General features: G+C 46.3%; 1 protein-coding gene across 16 annotated transcripts; it reads left to right on the top strand.

Moving 5' to 3' along the window:
• The first annotated feature begins 218 nt into the window (after positions 1-218).
• On the top strand, positions 219-20,106 carry LOC107376814 (type II inositol 3,4-bisphosphate 4-phosphatase). Of its 16 annotated transcripts, none has more exons than XM_015946096.3 (23): positions 219-352; positions 592-745; positions 947-994; positions 1,145-1,245; positions 3,270-3,389; positions 6,774-6,853; positions 10,165-10,264; positions 10,380-10,449; positions 10,522-10,669; positions 10,734-10,864; positions 10,928-11,038; positions 11,107-11,209; positions 11,301-11,466; positions 11,546-11,710; positions 11,800-11,944; positions 12,022-12,221; positions 12,292-12,415; positions 12,485-12,611; positions 12,719-12,859; positions 12,946-13,043; positions 13,116-13,213; positions 19,170-19,324; positions 19,541-19,906. In XM_015946096.3, exons 2-23 carry the CDS (start codon positions 691-693, stop codon positions 19,767-19,769), a joined length of 2,715 nt encoding a protein of 904 aa, XP_015801582.3. In that variant the 5' UTR covers positions 219-352; positions 592-690; the 3' UTR covers positions 19,770-19,906. The 16 variants fall into 16 exon arrangements, with proteins under 16 accessions (XP_015801582.3, XP_015801581.3, XP_070404274.1 ...); XM_015946095.3 differs by having other exon boundaries at positions 245-352; positions 448-745; XM_070548173.1 differs by lacking the exon at positions 592-745 and having other exon boundaries at positions 274-352.
• Positions 20,107-21,412: the final 1,306 nt, after the last annotated feature.

Genomic DNA, 21,412 nt, shown 5'->3' with positions numbered 1-21,412 from the left:
TGAACACTAAAACATTCAGAAAAAGACGATAAAATGTTAAATATTTAACATAATTATGGTCTGACCGTCTGTGGCGGGGTTAAATGTAAACAAACTGTTTATTCAGCTGGTTTTCTATCATTTTTCATGTTTTTGAGATATGGCGCCATCTTGCGGAAAAAGAAGAAAAATAGAACCAGAATTGCAATGCTCCACCGCGAACCACGTGACCGCGAGTCGAGTTCAAATCTGGTTCAAACAACAGCTCTGTCTAATCGAACAGAACAAACTACGACGTTGCAGCTCTCGCGATATCTTGCGTGACTGTTTTCCCCTCTTCGGTGTGAAGTCCGCTGCGAATAAGCCGGAAACGGTAAGAAGTGAATTTTTGTACATTCTATAGTACACGATATAACTTTATCAAGTGTTTGTTGTTTTTTGGGGGGTTCTCTTTCCTGTCACCTGCAGCTCACCTGCATTAGCTCACCTGCAGCTAACAGAAGTTTATAAAATCACAGCTGATGAGATTTTAGTATCAGAACATCACGAAGATGCGTCCGCGGGATCATTTCTACAGGAGTCACATATTTGTCTCGCCACCTGTTTATTTAGTATAAAGATGGACGCTGATGATGAAGAGGACTGAAGGGTTGTGGGGAGGAGGAGGATGAAGCTGAGGGTGAACTGCTGTCAGCTGATGTTTCCACCCAGATGTCAAACATCTGGAAACCTTCAGAGAGAAGAAGCGCTCCGGGGATGGAAAGCGGTATCCTGTTTATTTAAGGAAGCCTTGTAGAGTGTGAAAACCTCACTTAAACAAATATATTATTATTATTATTATTATTATTATTATTATCATTATTATTATTATTACTAATAGTAATAATAACAATAATAATAATAACTATTAATCTGCAAATGTGTCTCTAGTCTGGCTGTTGATGTAATGTTGTTTTCTGGCCTCAAGGTGGAGCCCAAGTTGCTGTTCAAGAGTCTACACTGAACCTGATGGTTGGTATGTTGTTAAACACACACACACACACACACACACACACACACACACACACACACACACACACACACACACACACACACACAGATAATTACTACTTTTATAATTTATTTTGCTTAAACTCAGTAAATTAATTGATTGTCTGTTTTGCAGAGTGTCAAGGTGTGGTTTCCACGGCAACCAGAGTTCAGGTTCATGTTTCTGTGGTTGATGCTTACAATGTCAGGCAGCACTGCGGCACTCAAACAGTTAAGGTACGAGTGTTCACACACACACACACACACACACACACACACACACACACACACACACACACACACACACACACACACACACACACACACACACACACACACTTAGTCCTTAAGAGCCTCATAAGTATGTCAAAGTCCACGTTTCTCCAGGCTTGTGCGGATATTTGCACCTTTTGGATCGCGTCCTGGTTCCTGTAGGAACCTGTAGCTGCACTGGGAGAGTTTGGGAACGTTCCTGGGATGAGAGGAAAATGACTGGGAAAGTACGCTGGCTTGGTCTCTGCTAACAGCAGAACAGGGACTACAGGAGTGTTGCCCACCTGTATGGGGTAAGCCAGGTGAAGGCCCCCTGTTCTGCTGTGGAGATGTAATAATCTGGACTCTTCATCTGCAGGCACTCAGAGAAACGTAGAAGACAGATGGGTGCTGCCACCGTGAGTAGGTGCTGCAGATGTTTCAGAGTGGTGTGGGGGCTATGAATGCCTCTGAGACTTAAGGGACGACGGTGTCTGCTGAAGAGACTAAACTGGATACGAGAGCCAGGCGGATGAACAGGTTCCTGCTCCCTGCAGCTGCAGATCCACACGAGAGCCCTGTGCATCACCTTGCTGTGTGAATTATTGCGTTGATAAGGTGTAAATTTGCCGTGGGGCTGGGGTTCATAAAAATGGAACAGGTGATCCTCGGCTGCAGCAGCTGGCTCTCTGGTGGGGAAGGAGCCTGAGTCGGTGTGTGAGGTTGAGCGGTTCTGACTAGATATAGTCGGACTCACCTGGATGCATGGCTCTGGCTCCGGATCCTTGAGAGGGGCTGGACACTTTACCACCCTGGAGTTGCTCCCACTGAGAGGCGCAGAGCAGGGGTGGGCGTACTGGTAACCCCCATCTTGGTGCCTGTACGTTGGGGTTTACCCCGGTGAACGAGAGGGTAGCCTCCCTCCGCCTACGTGTGGGGGGACGGGTTCTGACTGTGGTCTGTGCTTATGCACCAAACTACAGTTCAGACTACCCACCCTTTTTGGAGACCTTGGAGGGGGGTGCTGGAGAGCGCTCCTTCCGGTGACTCCCTCGTTCTGCTGGGGGACTTTAACGCTCACGTGGGCAACGACAGTGAGACCTGGAGAGGTGTGGTTGGGAGGAACGGCCCCCCCGATCTGAATCTGAGCGGTGTTTTGTTATTGGACTTCTGTGCCAGTCATGGATTGTCCATAATGAACACCATGTTCAGACATAAAGGTGTCCACATGTGCTACTGGCACCAGGATACCTTAGGCCACAGCTCGATGATCGACTTTGTTGTTGTTTTATCTGAGCTGCGGCCGCATGTCTTGGACACTCGGGTGAAGAGAGGGGCGGAGCTGTTAATTGACCACCACCTGTGGAAAACACGGTGACATTCCCCCTCATCGACTCAACTCACGGGGCCTTGTTGTCTCACAGAGCGCTGTAAAATACGGAGCTTCTTCCGGTCATTGAATGCCACATTTTACATCACACGGCAGCACTCGTCCTCTGAACGGATGAAATTATGATATACGACAGAATAAACACTTTTAATGTTATTAATGTTACTGTGGACGCTTTCTGGCGCTGATCAGTGACATCACTTATCGCCATCTGTGTTAAAGTAGTTCCAATTACAAATGACTATTTCCCAAAAGTAACTGAGTTAGTAACTCAGTTGTAAAAGTAATTTACCCTGATGGCAGGAGCATCACCGCCACCTACTGGGGAGGAGTGTGAGTCGGGATCCTAAAATCACAGAGAATGAATGAATGAATGAAAAATTTACTGAATGAATGAATTCCTACCAAGAAAACCTGTACACCAATGTAAACTGCTTTAGAGGTGGGCAACATTTATTATAGTTGCCCAACACTTCTGGCAGTCGGATCATCATTCCTCACTGAGTTACAACCAGTCAGCACGAGTCACCTACAAGTCCCGTCGAGCCCACCAAGCCATTTCTGACTGAGTACAGGAAACTTTATGGATGGTGAGGCTGCATCTCCTCTGTGCTTCCAGGGATCCAAACGAGGCGAGTTCCTAACTTCAGTCAGCTTCTGTGTCGACTACAAACTGCATCGTCACAGCAGGATGGAGGTCCGACTCTACAGCGCGGACGGGTCGACTAAATACACTAAAGTGAGTCCGTGTGTGTGTGTGTGTGTGTGTGTCTGTGTGAAAATATCTTTGTAAGAGGATTAGTGTTGAGGATGTGTAAGTCCAGCAGTGGTAACACAGTCTTAATTTATGTCTGAGGTAATCTCACACACACACACACACACACACACACACACACACACACACACACACACACACACACACACACACACACACACACACACACACACACACACACACACACACACAGGGGCAGAAACTGAACTCATTTCTGTTCTTTGAGCTCCTCTCCCTCCTTTCTGCCCACCAGGCGCTTCGCTAATCTGCATTTTTCCCATAATGCACATGGGCGTGTGTGTTTAATCTGTTTTGGCCATGACGAAAGAGGAGGAGGAGAAGGGATAAAGCGATAGAGGGAAGAGGAGAAACACTTTGCTGGAGTGTGTTGCAGAGGACAGACATCAGAACCTTTTGTCTGGACTCATGGACACATCTGCTCCTCTACTTCAGCTCTCTGATGTCATCATGAGGAAGATGAATCATATTTTAGCTTCTCCTGACTGTCGTTTGTTTGACTTTAACATCGATGGTGCGTTCAGGGGCAGGTAGGAATTGTCAGGTGTCTCCAGACTACAGAACAGATGTAACTTATTACAATTCCAGCTTTGATTTGAACTTTTTTAACCTGTAAAAACTCTGATGATCATCTTTATGATGCTTTCACGTCCACGACAGCTCGTTCCATTAAAAGCAACCAGTAACCGTGACATCATGAGGTCATTACAGTAAAATAAACCCATCAGCTGCTCTAGGATCAGTTTTAGGCTCTAGCATCTCGTTAGAACAACTGAAAACACCAGCGATAAGCAGAGAGCAATGAAGACCTTCACCGAGTGTCTCCGTCCACCTGGAGACAGCAGCTCTGCTGGACAGGTAGGAGACGGCTGTTCCTCAGGGGGTCGGGTTGAGTCAGCAGCAGGTGGATAGCGTTGCCCCGTGTGTGTTCTGGTTTATTAGACCTTTTTCTCTGCTCACCAACCGGACCAGGACCAGGAGTCATTATGGGCACATGACCTGGTCCTGGGGAGGATGTAGGACTATCCATCCATCCATCCATCCATCCATCCATCTATCCATCCATCCATCCATCCATCCATCCATCCATCCATCCATCCATCCATCCATTGTCTGAACCCGCTTTGTCCATGTAGGGTCGCGGGGGATGGCTGGTGCCTATCTCCAGCGGTCAATGGGCAATCAGACGGGGTACACCCTGGACAGAGAGCCAGTCCATCGCAGGATGTAGGACTAGTTTAGGTTAATTAGTTATTAACCAGCTGGTTACCGGGTTTTAGATGGAAAAGATGATGTGAGACTTTAGAGCTTTTATTTGAGTTTCCAACAAGATTAATGTAAAAATAAGTAAATCCCTGAGGCTGGACCTGTTAGCTAACTGGACCTGCTAACTAACTTGACCTGTTAGCTAACTGGACCTGCTAACTAACTTGACCTGTTAGCTAACTGGACCTGCTAACTAACTGGACCTGCTAACTAACTCAACCTGTTGGCTAACTGGACCTGCTAACTAACTTGACCTGTTAGCTAACTGGACCTGCTAACTAACTTGACCTGCTAGCTAACTGGACCTGCTAACTAACTGGACCTGCTAACTAACTGGACCTGCTAATTAACTGGACCTGCTAACTAACTGGACCTGCTAGCTAACTTGACCTGCTAGCTAACTGGACCTGCTAACTAACTGGACCAGCTAACTAACTTGACCTGCTAGCTAACTGGACCTGCTAAATAACTTGACCTGCTAGCTAACTGGACCTGCTAGCGAACTTGACCTGCTAGCTTAACTGGACCTGCTAAATAACTGGACCTGCTAGCTAACAGATTTAGTTTTATTGTTGCATCACAGAGCTGGATCAGTTTTCTGATGATTCTGGGTCAAAGTCTCTATGCAGGACTAAATATGGATGGTGACCCTGGCTAGGTTGGGTCACCTACAGGTCTGCTGAACTCTGACCCCAATCCTAACAGCTCTGTTTGTTTTGCTAAACAACTCGTTGAGAAAGATCAGCTGAGTGATTTCTCGCACGCCTCACTTCTGTTTCGCAAACGCTGAGCCTGAAGCGTTCACGTGAGGCAACACCTGATGAGTGTGTGTGGAAGTTAAAGCTGTTGCGTCTCTGCAGGAATTTGTCAAACTTTCCTCTTTTGTTGCTTTCTTTTTGTTTCACTGACCTGAATATTTAGAACGGAGCTGCTTTTTGTGACACGTCTGGTTAGTGGATGCAGCTCTAAACTCCATAAAAAACAGAGTCTTCTCTAAAACATCTGGTTTATGATTCTGGACCTGCTCTGGGGTCAGGACAGCGCTGCATCGGCGTGCGCTTGGTGATTTAAGTGCTTCTCACTCATCGAGGTAATCCTCTGAGCTTCTGATTATCGCCATGGCAACAGAGTGATGGAGTTTTGCCCCACTGACTCTGCGGGGTCAGACATGTTGGATCGATGTTCTGGTGGACATCCCGTCGTGAGTTCAGTCACACAGAGATGGAAGAGGACATGTGAGATGTTCCTGCAGGTTATTAGTGATGATAAAACATGTTTTGATCTCCTTTTACTGACTATTGGCTTTTGTTTCATTGCTGACCTGCATGAGGACCATTGGGTTAGCTTTAAACAGGCGTAGCTAAAGCTAAGCTAGTTTATTAGCATGTGTCTCACACAAGCCATTGGCGTCTCTCCCTGTGCACTGGTTTCCATGGTAATGACGGTTTTATTGTGGCTGCTCCTGTAGTGGTGTTGCTATGTAGAAACCCCAATGGTGAGCTGAGGAGAAGAGGTCTGCTGCAGCCAACCCATCTAACACACACACACACACACACACACACACACCCTAACCTTTCATCCTAAAGCAGCTTCCCTCCTGACATGATTCTAAAGCTCAGCTTCAGGTTTCATTCTCCCGTTTTATCCATCCACACGTCTGATGACCATTTCCTCTCCAGCCCTGGTCCTGCAGGTCTCCATCCAGCATGTTTTAGTTGTTTCCTGCTCCAACACACCTGATTCAGTGGTTGACTGCCTGTTGAGCAGCTCATGAAGCTCTGATTGAAACCAGCTGTGTTGGAGCAGGGTGGGACAAGTTTGAAGGTTGATGAAGGTTTGGTCCTAAATTAGATATTGGATCACATTTTTTCTGATTTAGTTTAATTCCTGATGATTTTCTCTCTACCGGTGGACAGAATTGATGTAAAAACAAACAAAAAGCTGATTTTAAGCTGCAACGACCCTGAAACACTAACAATGTCTGAGTGCGGGTGCTAAAGCGGCAGTAGATCTGTGGGTTTTAAACGAGGAGGTAAACTTCTCTCCTTCCTGCGTGTCTTCTAGAGAAGCTGTCTGGGTTTCACCTCTTTCTCCATCAGAGATCTGCTCCGGTCCAAGGAGCCTCACACCTCCCTCAGCCTCAGGTAAGCTGACTTGAACCTTTTATTAAAGTGTGTTCTGTCTGTGGGCGTAAAACAATCTAAAGCTTCATAAACAGCTGAAGTTCAGCTTGGCTTAAACTACCCGTTCTGTTCTGCAAAAGTCAGACAGCCGTCTGCCCTTTTCCCGTTCATCAAAAAGCTCTCTCACCGTGAAGGCTTTGAGGAGAACTAGCAGGTGATTGGCTGTTGCCTGGATACCTGACACCACATGAGGAAGTGAGCAGCGTGTAGCTCGGCCTCCACGAGAGCAGAGACTCTCTCTTCCGGTCTGAGGCCCGGAGCACCTTCAGATAGACCCTGAAGGTCGGAGGATGACGGGGGGATGAAGGAGAACGAGTGAGCGCGAGAGAGGAGACCTACGGGGGGAGTTCAGCAGGTCTGATCTGGTGATGCGTTCAGGTTTGTCTGGATTTTAAACATCTGATTCTGGTTCAGAGGTGGTACTTTTTGGACTCAGGCTGGTTTGTTCCTGTTGGTTTGTTTCTGTTTGTAAACAAGCAAACAAAGGTAAAAATAGACTGTTGGTTTTTGTTTCCGTTATTCTAACTCTCCGTCTAGAATGACCTATGCTGTTTTTGCTGGTGTCTTAAAAAGTCAAAGCAAATTAAAGTGGCAGAGCGAAGGCAAAACACACCGGCTGTGAATGTGGCCTCCAGCCTCTCTGTTGCAGCACCCAGCGTTTATTTCTCTCTACAGTTTTTATTTTGAAGCATCAACACATCTGTTTGGTATCGTTTTTATTCCCACTAGGGTCGGGCGATTTCAATCGTTTTTCCAACCTCTAGTCATTAGTCTAATAAATGGGCGATTCATTCAACAAAGTGACACATGAACACAGAAGAAGTCCAAGCATGGATTTCTTATGGAAGCACAGTACAAATGTTTGCTGTAAGAGAAATTAAGATTTTTCTTATTGTTTAATTTTGTATTTGTTGTTTGTTAGAGTATAAACGTATAAATTGCCCGTATTAAACTCTGTTAAAGCGTTAAAAGCATCTTTGTTTCTCTGCGGTGCCCACTGTTGTGGTATTTTATTTAAACAATGTTTTTTTTCTGAACAAAGCCTACTGGGTTTCTGTTTTATGAGTTTGAGTAGGAAATGAATCGCTGCTGCACTTGGACTCAGGCTGAGAAGGGAGCATTTGCTCACGGCCGGTGGTCACATGATTCATTTATCCTGTTACTTTCATTTTTTAATGATAAATTATCATTCAATAATACAGTTAAATTTCCATTGATTTTTAATTATTTTGTCCAAACAAGCTGATCAGAATGTCCCGGTAAAATAAACAATGCAAATTAAACGATTTCACTTAAATTAGGAACATTTGACCCGCTGCGGCCCGAACGCACTTTCCTTCAGCTCTGCGTAAACCTGAGCTGGTCACCTGCAGCTTCTGCGTTATCACATGTCTCTAGGGAGCTGAAGAGGTCATGAGGTTCAGGACTTTGGCTTCAGACAGACTCGTGGATGTTTAAACGTTGTTCTGGAAGAACTGGCGCTCCGCCGCCACACTTGAAGCAGGTGCTGAATGACGAGCGCTACTTTTATAGTCCGGAAAAATGTTTCCAAATGAAAAAATAGAATCTTCCAGACTCTCTGGAAGATAGAAGGATTTCCACTCGACACTGCGCTCTTGTGCACCACGTCCAGTGTGTCACAGACGCCCTCCCAGCTCTTCTGTGCGCTGCTCACGTGTACTGTCAGCAGTGAGATGCGGAGACAGTGTGAGGTGATGTTCAGATGTTCTGATGGAAATATTTTCCTGAGTGAATGTTGCCTCTGCTGTGTTCTCTGTGCATAACGTGTAAAATATCTGTGCACCTGCAACCAACTCAACCCTCAAACAAATAAATAAACAAATGACCTTTCGTAAAAACAACCGTAACGGCTCAGCCCATTGTCGATGGTTGCATAATTCGTCCAATCACACAACCCTAATTCCCACTGACTTCCTGTTTGGACCGTCAGGCTCCCGTTGCAGCTCTTCTCTGCTTTTATAGCACCACGTCCCCTAATGTGACCCATCTTCACGTGGTTTGAACTAAATCAGTCACTGAAGGACATCTACGGCAGACTCCTGCTCCTCCAATCAGCTCACACTACACTACTCAAACCAGACAGAGAGCCGGGCTTGTGGGTACAACCAAAACAAACATGGCTTCAATAGAAGAGATTCGTAACTGGCTATTTTTGAGTAAGAAAGAAAGACAGCAGCAATACCATATATGGTGTGAAAGACCTCTAAACCAGAGACTGAGAGACCGTGGTGAGCGTGTCTCACTCCTTTTGTCAACTCCACCTACTGGTTACCCGTATATTGCAGCGTTTGGACGCATCACGTTAATTTTGGGGGACGTGAACAAATGACCCTTGAAATCAACTCAAGTTACGCTGGCATGGCAACGACACGTGCTTGTGTCGTTAAACAGCAAGTATATTCCAGGCCCTAGGGGAAGAAGGTCATCAAATTTGCAGATGACACCACAGTAGTGGGATTTATCTGGGACAATGATGAGTCACTGTAAAGGAGGAAGACCAAGTCATCTGGTGAAGTGACAACAACGCCGTTGCTCAATGTAGAGAAACTTAATAGTGGAGCATCGACTCATGAAGGTCACAACGTGAGCACACAACCCTATAAAGACTGAAAAAAGGACAAAAAGAGGACTCCAGTGGGCGGTGAGGTATCAGAGAAGGTCATTGTGGGCATTCCTGACCTCTGTGCAGGAACTCTTGCAGGGTCCATGTAGAAGACAAGGACACAACATAATCAGGAACCTCCTGTCCTCAAGGACAAGACACAGGAGCATCAGAAGCACCAGCTTCATCCCACCTGCTAAGAGAAGATTGAACTCCAGAGTTGCTGCTGGTGGCAATTTATGTGAAGCTTTCAGTAAAAATGTTCTTCTGAGATCATGTGGACACCGTGTCCCCACCTGCCCCCCGGTACAAGTGCTGCTGGTGATCCCTTAGAAGCATCTTTTTGTTTCTGAGGACACTCTGTGGCAGAAAAGACAACCCACCTGTTTAGTCGTCTTCTCGTTTTCTAATGTGATTAGAAGTTTTCCTGTGCTGTGAACCTCCCCCCCCGACTCGCCGCGCTCCGAGTTAACTTCACTTCCTGTTTGTTTCTTTTTGATAAACCTTCCCCACACACTTAGTGACCAGTGTGGTTTTTAGTTTCCATTTCAGAAAGTGACTCAGAGCTGAGGAGGTGTTTAGTGTAGAAACACGTCAGGCCAGTCGTCCTGCGAGTCAGTCGTTTATTTAAACTTCCTGTCTTAACCAGGACCATGGATGGAGGCAATGAGGTCGGAGAGGTGAAGGTGTCTCGTCTGCAGGTGGAGGAGGAGGATGAAACTCCAATTGAGCACAGGGTAAGCCTTCAGGTGAGTGTGTGTGTGTGTGTAAGGGTCTTGTTGGGCACCGTTTTGGTCGGTGTGAGTCAGCGGTTGGTGTTTCACCAACAGGAAGGAGACCTCTCACCCACTGCTGTTGTTTCAGGGCTCGGCTCTTTGTGACGCGCTACACTTCTCTGTCCACGATAAAGAAAACAGCCCGATGATGAGAGCAGGTGAGCTCCTCCCTAATGACCTTCATGCTTCTGGGACTTCTCCCTCCTCACAACACACACCTGTGTGTGCAGTGTTGTGTTCCCAGGTGTGTAAGGTGTACCGGTTTGAGACGGAGGACCAGCGGCGGCTGCTGGTGCGGGAACAGATGTCGGAGACGCCGCTGTCCTTCTCTCTACCCAAACAGCTGCTGAGCGCGTTGATCCAGGAGCACGCCAGCAGGTCAGAAGCTCTCATGCTAAGACCCCACGAGTCGATTCAGAGTAATCAATCATCTGTTTCTCAGGGTGCAGCAGGTGAAAGAGCTCAGTGACCTCTCACCCCACTGGGATAGCCTACGTCATGATGTCGTCAGCTACTGCAACCATCTGATTGGCTGTTATCAGGAAACCCTGACAGAGCTGGAGAATCTGTCCAGTAAGGTCACAAGTAAGTCCAATCACGGATCTGACAAACTTCCTGAACCGTTTTTCCTCCCAGCAGCTTCGCCGTGTTTCAAGTCCAGCGGGAGGAAATCCGACCGGCACCTTCAGTTCGTTCCCACCAACCTTCACTCGCAGAGGATGGAGGTCACCGCTCCCGGGAGCTCCGGTAGGACCCAGCTGCTGCTCTTTCTCCCCCCTCCAACATCCAGGGGTTCATCCTCCTGCTGTGTCCAGGTGTTTGGTACCAGGTCATCACCTTTGGAGCTCCAGCTGATCACCACCAGGCCTTCAAGCACGGAGGATTGAAGAGACTTCTGAGCAAACACCAGAGACAGAGGTAGCCCCGGGCTACAAACCCCACATGGTGGATTACAAGATAAATATTGTGTGTCAGTCTGTGGTGTCCCTGTCTCTCTCCATCCCTGCAGCTCAGTGTCCTACTCTCTGGAGGAGAGCTACAGAGCGAGGGAGCTGCTGGTCAGCGTCGCCCAGCTGCCGCCTCTGATTTTTGGGCAGGCTGAGGAGCTGCTCTCTGTCTCTGCAGAGAGGAACCCGGCCAGGCTGCAGGAGGTTCTGGACGGTCTGATGCAGGAGGTAAGACCCACGGCTGGCGCTCCGTTTACAGAACCGTCAGAACCAATCTGATGCAACTTCTCACTCTTTCTGATCCCAGACCAAACTGTTCATTCATGCTCTGAACGATGAGCTGGTTAGGAGCGCCCTGACTGCCTTCCACAGTCAGTGCGCCTCCGTCAGTGGTAGGCACGGCAGCGGGCTGCTCTGTGAGAATGCTTCGGCCAATCAGGAGGAGGCCAGGGAGTACGATGAGGAGGAGTGGGTAAGTGGGAGTGTGTGTGTAGCCTTCACTTGGATATCTAGTAGTTTGTTTTATACAGTGTGTGTGTGTGTGTGTGTGTGTGTGTGTAGGACAGGACGTGGGCTAACGTAGCTAAAAGTCTGGACTGCATCATGGCCATGGCCGACCGGCTGCAGGAGCGAGAGCACCTCCTGCGGGAGCGGTCATCTCCAGACCCACAGGAATCCACAGCAGACACAAAATCTCAGAACGCCGGTGGGACAGCATTTAATGCTTTTGTCACGTTTACTTGTTTTCGTCATTACTGACTCCTCCTCTTTCATCACCACCAGGCTCCTCCTCCTCCTCCTCATCATCTTGGCAGGAGCAGCTGCTCCCCCTGGTGGTCACCCTCAGGGATTGCGTGCGCGAGGCAGTGTCGAAAGCTCGAGCCGCTATGACCTTTGTCGTCCTGCAGGGGGCGCTAACTGCGACGGTCGCTCAGGGGCCTGAACGCATCGTCCAGAGGAGACACGCAGTCTTCAGTCAGGCGGTGAGACATGTCTCATCAGAGTAAAATCCTGCTATCGTCATGGTAACAACATGGCTGTCTGGTGTCACAGCTGTCTGCGGTTGTCTGTGGATTTATGCTGAAAGTCTACGGAGGTCTGGAGGACCCGGAGTTCCTGCAGCAGCTCCACTCTGTGGGAATTCTGGCTCAGTTTGAGGCTCTGCTGAGCACCTACGGTAGGTAGAGGGTGTAGACCCCACCCGTAGGCCCTCAGACCCCACCTAAGCTCTGACTGTGGCTCTCAGGGGAGGAGGAGGGGATGCTGGAGGACATGGAGGTGAGCGTGGCCGACCTGAGCCGGGTGGCGTTCACCATCACCGAGGCCAGATCTGAACAGCTGCACGACTTTCTGCCGACGCTCCGGGGAACATGGTGGAAAGACTTACACACACACACACACACACACACACACACACACACACACACACACACACACACACACACTGGGAACGTCAGCACTGAGGATGTCCTCCATCCAGGGCCGGGTTCGTCGTGGAGGTGCCGTTACCATCGGAGACCTTTGCTTCGCTGCCCCAGGAGCTGAAGGACGGGAGTTTGATACGAGTCGAGTCAGTTCTGTTCAACATCGGGATCAACCAGCATCAGAGTCTCGCTGAGAGGTACACACACACACACACACACACACACACACACGGACAGACAGATACACACACTGATGTTTTGTATGGTTTGTTGTTGTTTCCAGGTTTGGAGACAGCTCCCTGCAGGAGAGAGTCAACCAGCAGAGCGGAGAGCGTCTTCGAGCCTACTGCCACTCGCTGAGAGACAAACTCCCTCACACGGGTAAGACCTGGGTTTGTCCCATCAACCGTGTTTGGATCAGAACCAGAACCTGAAGCAGTTTCTCTGACCCAGCTGGAGTCCAGTCGCTGTCAGACCTGTTGTCGGCTCTGGATCGCAGCCTGGAGGTCAAGAAGAGGAAGAACGTTGAGGTTCTCTGGATTGCTGGAACGGTGAGACGTTCTCTCACAAAAATATTCTGCGGAACTCGTTAACTGTTTCAGAGCAAGTCACCCCCCCTACCAGAGTCTTTATCCACTCCCACTTCCTGTTTGAAAAATTAAACAGATGCTGTTGCCTGGCAGACGGAGAGGGCGGAGCCACTAATACACACACAGACTCACAACTACCTTGTGACATCATAATGTACCAACTAACATCATACGGTACCTCTTAGCCAATAGCAATGGCAGATTTAAATTCAAATGTAGTGCAGAGTTTTTACCTGAAGACGGCGCAACACTGACAGTTTTAGGCAGAATATTTAAATTTTAACTACGATGCACTAAAGTGCCAAATTATTGTCTACATGTGTCTACAGCCCGATTAGACACTCGTTTCTGTAGTTGATCAGCAAAAAAAGTTGATTTGGGGGTGACTTGCTCTTTAAGTTTTCCTCCAGGCTCTGATGGTAAATATAACATTTTCCTGCATTTAAGAAGATAATGCAGGAGATAGGTGTAGGAGACTATTTTCATGTTCACCCTGCACGAGAAACTCAGTGACTGATTATAATCAGAAATCATAAACCCAAATGTTTTTTCAGTGAACCACACCTTTAACACAAACCAGGAAAGTAAATCCTACAACATTAAAGCTCCTTTAACTTAGTTAAAAACACAATAATTGTTCTTTGGTTACGTGTTTGTCTGAGTTACAGTTATGTTGATGCAGGACGGTTTTAGTAATTTCTTTTAAAGGTGCAATATGCAAGAATAAAGTAAGAATTCTAAAGTGAAGCAATGCCCAAACAAGGGATGCTCTGAGCCGATCGTGTGTTTTTGAAAGGATCGAAATCGGGAGAAATAAATCGGATTTCACCTTTTTTTAAAAACAAACATGACTTTTTAATTTAATCCTGAGATAGAAATTTTCAAATGGAGCAAAATGGCTTAGTTTTAATTTCCATAAGTCCCTCTACATCAATAATATTTGTTTCTTGTACGAAAACAACACAATTTACGGCAGGCAAGGACTCGGACGCCAAGTGCCGCTGTTAGCAAGCCTGCCAACACAGAGCTAACGTGTCTCCTCATGAGAGCTAAAGTATCTGCAGCTTGGTGGTATTTTAAACCGGACAGCAAAGGCAGAGCTACAGACACATGTGCATACTGAGCATTCAACATGCTGGAAAGGACAGCTCCATGATTTGCTGCCTTCAAATAAGCTACTTTCGCTGTCGGCGTTTCCCTTCGCACATCAACAAAGCAAATCACCGGTGTCGGTACAGGATCTGCTCGGGTGCAAGATCGGCTCGGGGTCTTTTGACTGCCGATGACGTCAAAGTACGGCAAACGCACTCGGACAAAATGCACTACTCATCTTTATACTGTTGGAAAGAATTTATCAGTTTCATTATTAAAGTAATGTTTATTAAGACGTAAGTTTGTGTTTATAATGCTATTTGTAAAATAAAACACTATATTGTATTCATGATGTTGAACTCCTCTTTGAGCACATCCCTTGAAGAATCATAGGTATTAGCAACACCTGTGAAATTGTATTTGCAGGAAAGAAGTGTGTCCCGTTTATTGAAGTATTTTGTGTTTAGAGTTTTTGACGTCTTGTCCATGCGTAGTTCAGGTACGCTCATAGCTGCTAGCCAAAACTCTGGAGTTAAAAGTTTTCTGGCTTTACTAAAATACCTGTCTGTACTTATTTGATTGATGGTAGTTTTATTTTCTATTAGACTCCAAATGTAATCATTTGGCACGTTTCTAATTCATAATTTGTAAGAATGTTATCGGTGATATTAGCATTCCTACAGGTTTTTCCATGTATATTAGCATTGCGCTAACCACTCGCTGCCAAATTACAGCCTTTGCGATTAGAAAATCTCATTTTGTCACATCGCAATTTAATTGCACATGAAATTCATCGTTCAGCCCTAATATACATGCAGCTCTATGCTAAAAGTGTATTTTCAAAGAGGTAATGATGGATTTCTTTGTAAAAGTTGTCCATCTTTCCAATAGAAAACTTTGCCTGGACCAAAGCAATGTGATACCAACGTAATGTGATAACAACGTGATTATGTAACTTCTGTAAGGTTCATGTTCAGCCAATCAACTACTTTGACGTCATCAGCAGTCGAAGGACCCCAAGCCGGTCTTGCACCCGAGCAGATCCTGTACCAACACCGGTCTGCATTAATCCCCAGTCACAGTGAAGTCAGACAAAAACGTGGAGCCAGTCGACAGAGAAAGTTACGCTAATGAACAAAGAGAAATTGCCAACAGACTGCCAAACATCGGGGTTTCTGTTCTCCTGCAGCACCGGAGCTGCGCGCTGGAGCTACAGGTGTTACCCTGCCTGCCGAAGGCTCCGCCTCCCTGCTCTGTCACGAGAACACAGCTCACAGCTGCATGTAGAGGGAGTAAACAAGTTGAAATAAGAGCAACGCTGCTACTTCTAAGTAAATTCACAATATAAACAAGTTTTTAATCGGGATACTTCCTACAAAAATGAAAGTGAAACTTAAAGGACAATTTGGATGTGCTTTCTTCTTATTTTATTGCTTTTCTGAAAAGTGTCAGATCAGGACTCCGTACTGGCAGACTCAAATGACTCCGAATCGGATTGGGAGCAAAAAAAGAACGTGATTGGAACACCCCTAGCCAAAACAGTCTAATGTCTCGATCATGTTGGAAGGAATGTTATACTAAAACAGATTTCATTCTCTGGTAAGAAGCCTACAGGCTAACGTTGAGCTACCAATGCTAACGGAGGATTAGAAGCAAGTAGTTGGCTCAAAAATCCTCTTAAGCTACTTTTTCAATCACCAACAACTCAATTTAACTGGGAGATGTATTAAGTGAATAATTAGTCAACTGTGATGTTTTACTTCTTTTAACGAGTCGTTTAGAACTATGACAGCAAGCAAGCCGCACACAAGAGCAAACTGCTTCATTCACTTCAGCTTCACTTCAGCTACGGTCTCCAGGGGAGGTCCACTGCCTCCACCCCAATGGTCTCATTCCGCCGCAACCTCTGCAATCTGGCCCCCATCCATCACTGTATAACATACGAAAGATCAGACCATACCTAAAGCCGGGCGTACACTGTGCGACTTTTTCACTCGTAGCACTCAGCTTCAGCTCAAGCTGTACGACTTCCTCGCAGGGCAGATCTCACGAGTCATGTGCTCACACTGCACAACCCAGTTCTCGGATGCGACCTGACTGCTCACGCTGTACGTCTGGTAGCAACACGTCAGCCCTAAAAATGTGCTAAAAATAGCAATTTTTACTCAACACGTCATACGTTTTGGTCTTGTCTTGCCTGTTGTCCTTTGGGAGTGCTGCAGGAGGACACACAGGGATTTATGGGGGTTGGATGAGGAAAATGAAATAAAGAAAGTAAATCTGTGTTTTGTGATCAGTTTAATTTGACATGAACACGACAAACACGCTTTCTTGACAATCTTTGTGAGTTAAAAAAATGTGTAGGAATTAAAACGAACAACGTGTGTTATTAGGGAAATAGCGGGCGAGCGGTGTTGATGCAGGATTGCGCGTGCATGCGCCGTGAGCGGTTCTGATACTTTTTGGGTCGCAGCTGCTCGCAGCACCGCTTCAACAGTGCGATACCCTCACGAGGGACGAGCAAAATATTAAACACGCCAGAAGTTTGTGCGAGCTCGCGATTGCTGATCGGTAGCTGGTCACGTGGTGTTAATCGCCTCTCGTAACCCCCTGCACACTACATGACAGGCTCGGCGCAAAACTCGCCCCGATCTCGTGGATTCTCGCACGAGTGGAAAATCGGCTCAAAAAAGTGAAAAAGCCACAGTGTACGCCCGGCTTAACACAATATTCCGCCCAGCTCCTGGTGCAATCTACCATCATCTCCCACCTTGACTGCTGCAATACCCTTCTAACTGGTCTTCCAGTCTGTACTGTGAGACCTCTTCAAATGGTCCAGAATGCGGCAGTGCATCTGGTCTTCAATCAGCCCTAAAAGAGGATATGTCACCTCTCTGTTCATTGAGCTCCATTGGCTACTGCTAGCTGCACGCATCAAATTCAAACCCCTAACAGGTACATACAAAGTCCAGCTACTAGAGTCCTCTTGTAAAGGCCTACGTCACGGCTCGGCTGCTCCGGTCATCAAAGGGTCGTCGACTAGCAGTGCCTACACCACGCTCAGGACAATCCAGACTCTTTTCGTGTCGCTCCATGAACATGTGGAATGACCTACCAAGCACTACCAATTTAAGAAACTCCTGAAATTCCAGCTCTTCAGAGATCATCTTCTAAACTAGCACACGTGCCCCACTCTACTGCACACTCCATGTTCCCTTCCCTCTATGATTCATTATGCTACCTCACTGACATTGACTGATTAGTGTTTGTTGTTGGTCTCAAGGACAACCTGCTGGCTTCATTATCAATTGCAAGTCGCTTTGGACAAAAGCGTCTGCTAAATGCATAAACATAAACATGCATCCTCGATACAATGGGTGGAGCAATAACACATCCGGGAACTTTGAGTGAACTTGCCATGATGCATACTTTGGACTGGAACAGTCCTTGGGCCATCGTTGATGATATTTTACAGGACGTGAGTACACAAGTACAGACAAGTATGCATATTGAGAAACGGCCCAATTCACCCCCTGCCAGAGTCTTACTCCACTCCCACTTCCTGTTTGAAAATTGCAACAAATGCTGCTGCCTGGCTGACCGAGACGGCTGGGCCGCTAACACATACACACACAGGCTCGCATTGTGACATCATAATGTACCCGCTAAAGTCATTGTGTACCTCTTAGCCAATAGCAATGGCAGATTTAAATTCAAATGCGGTGCAGAGTTTTTTTTACCTGAAGACAGTACAACACTTACAGTTTTAGGCAGAATATTTCATTTTTAACTAAAATGCACTAAAGTGCCAAATTATTGTCTACATGTGTCTACAGCACGATTAGACACTAACTTATGTGCCACGAGTTGGTTCAGGAGGAAGTTAGGACCCAGGATGCAGAGAACCAGACGGACGAGGCAGGGGTGGAAGATGAAGTAAAATCCTTTATTCAGGGATAATCCAAAGGCAGGGAGCCAAAAACCAAAAATCCAAAATGACTAAATCAGAGATCCAAAACACTAGAAGCTAGAGACACTAGAAGCACTGGAAACACTAGAGATCAAACGAGACGAGTCTGACAGAAACAATGGACCGAAAAACACATAGAGACACAGACAGGGTTTTATACACTGGGGAGGATGAGAGGGAGATGAACTGCAGGTGTGTGGGGAGAGAGAGAGCAGGTGAACTCAATTACTAATCAGGGAGGAAACTAACATGACCTAAGAATAAAACCTAAAGACAAGAAGAGCAGGAAACATAACTAATAATCTAAGTGGGGAGAAAAACTACAAACACTGGTGGGAAAAACACACTAAAGAGACTAATAACATGAACAGCTGTAACTAAAGGAAAATGACCTAAGAGAAAAACTTAAAAACCAGAAGGGGCAGCAACCATAACTAATATTCTAAGGGAGAAGCTGAAACTAAAGGAAAACACTACATAAAGAAAAACTACAGGGGTGTGACTAAAAGGGGGCCAAGGGAGCACAGGACCTAGGAGGGGGATGCCTGTGGAGGGAAACCTAGAGGGCTGAAGATCTGGGGAAAAATGGGGGACACAAGGAGACACAAGAGGAAGACGCAGACAAGGGCACGTGAAGGCGCTAGGAGACACAAAAGGAGAATCTAGAGAGGGATTGAGAACATAAGGAGACACATGAGGGGAGACGCAGACTCAGACCATGACATTATGTAGTTTCAGCAAATAAAATAACGGAAGTGTGTGTGTGTGTGTGTGTGTGTGTGTGTGTGTGTGTGTGTGTGTGTGTGTGTGTGTGTGTGTGTGTGTGTGTGTGTGTGTGTGTGTGTGTGTTCTCAGATGTGTCATAAGGTCAACGGCATTCGTCTAACAAGCTGTAAGAGTGCAAAGGACCGTACGGCAATGTCTGTGACGCTGGAGCAGTGTTTAATCCTACGAGAGCAACACACACTCAGCCAGAAGCACTTCAGCATGGCTTTGGACTGCATGAGGAGGTGTGTGTGTGTGTGTGTGTGTGTGTGTGTGTGTGTGTGTGTTTTTGTTGTCTTTCAGCCTTTTTTATCTCTTTGTTTTCTCATTTTAATCTTTTTATTTTTCGTCATAATTTTCTTTTATTTCTCTGTCTCTTTTCTTTGTCCTCTTTCTCTCTTACACACACACATGCTCACACACACATGCTCACTCTCTCACACACACTCGTCCTCCTCCAGATCCCGTCTGTCCTGGGGCCAGATGTTGGGCTGTTATGCCCACTCAGGATTCACTATCTCTGGGTTAGACCCTGACGAGCCCCCCTCAGGCCTCCAGAGCACCTGGCTACCTCACTGTTTGGCCTCCAGGCAGCACTTTTACCCGGTGGCCTTCCTCTTGGTGACCTCTCACCTCCTGGTTCTTTGGCTAATCCTCAGCTTGGTGATCCTGCTGGCTAAATATCAGTAACACAGCACGGGAACACTAAGATGGACAGCTGAGCTAGAATGTGTTGCTTCTCCTTTTTTCTTCTCTCGTCTTCTTCCTGGTTTCGGGTCCATCACCACCAGATAAAGCTGTAGGATCTGTTTCTGTCATCTTCATGTCTGCAGAGACGGCTGCAGGATGGAGAACGTCCAGAAGAACATCGGCAGCAGGAAGTTCGCCTTCAGCAGCGTTCAGCTCCTGACCTTCCCTAAACTCTACAGACCTCCGGACGGCACCTATGGCTGAACTGCTCTGTGTGTTTGATTGTGTGAAGTGTGTGTTTTATACATGTGTATAAATTAAATTATTTTGATTGTAACTGGATCATCTGTGTTCTTCTAAATGCTGCTAAGTTGTTAAAGTTTCTATTTATAGGAAAAAGTCCTCGTCGCCTCCTTTTATATGGATGTTGGGGCTGGCGGTTCTGACCCAGAAACCAGCATCCCCAGCTCGCTAGGAATTTTTAAAAGCTCCCCATCCACTTCTGGAGCTCATAGACCTCCCTGATCTAGCTCAGATGCTGATCAGAGCTCTAGGAGCCGGCAAGTATTTTTCAAAACACCACCACAGGGCTCTGGAGGATAAGGAGGCATGTTGAACTCCCATCACATCACTGGAGTTGTAATCCTCCGGTCTGTGCACACCACAAAACTCACCAGGAATGGAAGATGGTGCTGCTCATTCTCTAAACCCGTGGACTCGACGGCCGGACCTGCTGGAGTTTGTACATCCCTACACAATAATTTACCATTTTTTAAGAAAAATTAACGCATTCCAAAACTAGTGAACACACACGCTGACTCGATGACATGACCTATTTATCTGAAAACGACCTACTCACCACACTAAGCTTCAGGCAGGACTAGCTTATAACTGTTCTCGTTAAGTCAGAGCGTTTTTAGAAGCTTTGCTGAAAAAAGGGCCACTTTTTACTCAAAATGAGGGGCTATTGTAAAACAAAATACCCACAATAAGTGTTTCAAATAGTATTTTTAGACAGCATTTTATGTGAAATAAAAACAAAATTTAACCAGCATTTTATTTAAAGGGGCATTATGGAAGTTTAACAGCCAAAACATGTATAGAAATAATAAATGTCTTCTTCATACATTCTCCTGCAATGCCCTGGTCCTGTAGAATAAGCCCTGGCATTTTTACTGTGATTGCCGGTTTTTCTGTAAAATCACAGTAAAAGAGAGATGCTCTGGTCGAGCAGGCTGCTTCATGCGCGTTCACGCTCAGCCATAGCCCGTAGCATTTGCTATCCGTAGCTTTAGCAGCAGAGAGTGAGGCAGTGCCACTTTGTCGTTGTTCCTAACGCCTAGTGACAAAGCTAGCTACATTTCAGAGGACCATTTTCTGTAGAACTTTCTTCCAGACATTTCCTGCAAATTAGCAACAAAATAGCCATTTTCGCTCCGAACCGTTCTTTGAATGTTGTTTCAGCTGTCATCAAGGATATAAGTGTTACAGATACAAAAGATGTCATTGGCGCTTTAGCTCACTTAGATTGATGTTGTACTTGTGTGCAGAAGACCTGGGTTCAATACTGGATGTGAACATGGTTTATTTAGAATTTCTTTTTTACATTAATGGTATATTTTTTGACAGTAAGATGCCCAAAT

Source organism: Nothobranchius furzeri, chromosome 2 (assembly GCF_043380555.1).
Source record: "Nothobranchius furzeri strain GRZ-AD chromosome 2, NfurGRZ-RIMD1, whole genome shotgun sequence".
NCBI lineage: Eukaryota > Metazoa > Chordata > Actinopteri > Cyprinodontiformes > Nothobranchiidae > Nothobranchius > Nothobranchius furzeri.
Note: the sequence above shows the minus strand (reverse complement) of the source record. Positions and strands in the feature narration are given on the sequence as shown.

Bases quoted from the DNA above. Each gene is read 5' to 3' on its own strand.
- LOC107376814 (XM_015946096.3), top strand. From the start codon at position 691: ATGTCAAACATCTGGAAACCTTCAGAGAGAAGAAGCGCTCCGGGGATG. The intron at 10,450-10,521 runs GTGAGCTCCTCC...CTGTGTGTGCAG, and splicing joins CAGCCCGATGATGAGAGCAG to TGTTGTGTTCCCAGGTGTGT. The intron at 12,860-12,945 runs GTACACACACAC...TGTTGTTTCCAG, and splicing joins CATCAGAGTCTCGCTGAGAG to GTTTGGAGACAGCTCCCTGC.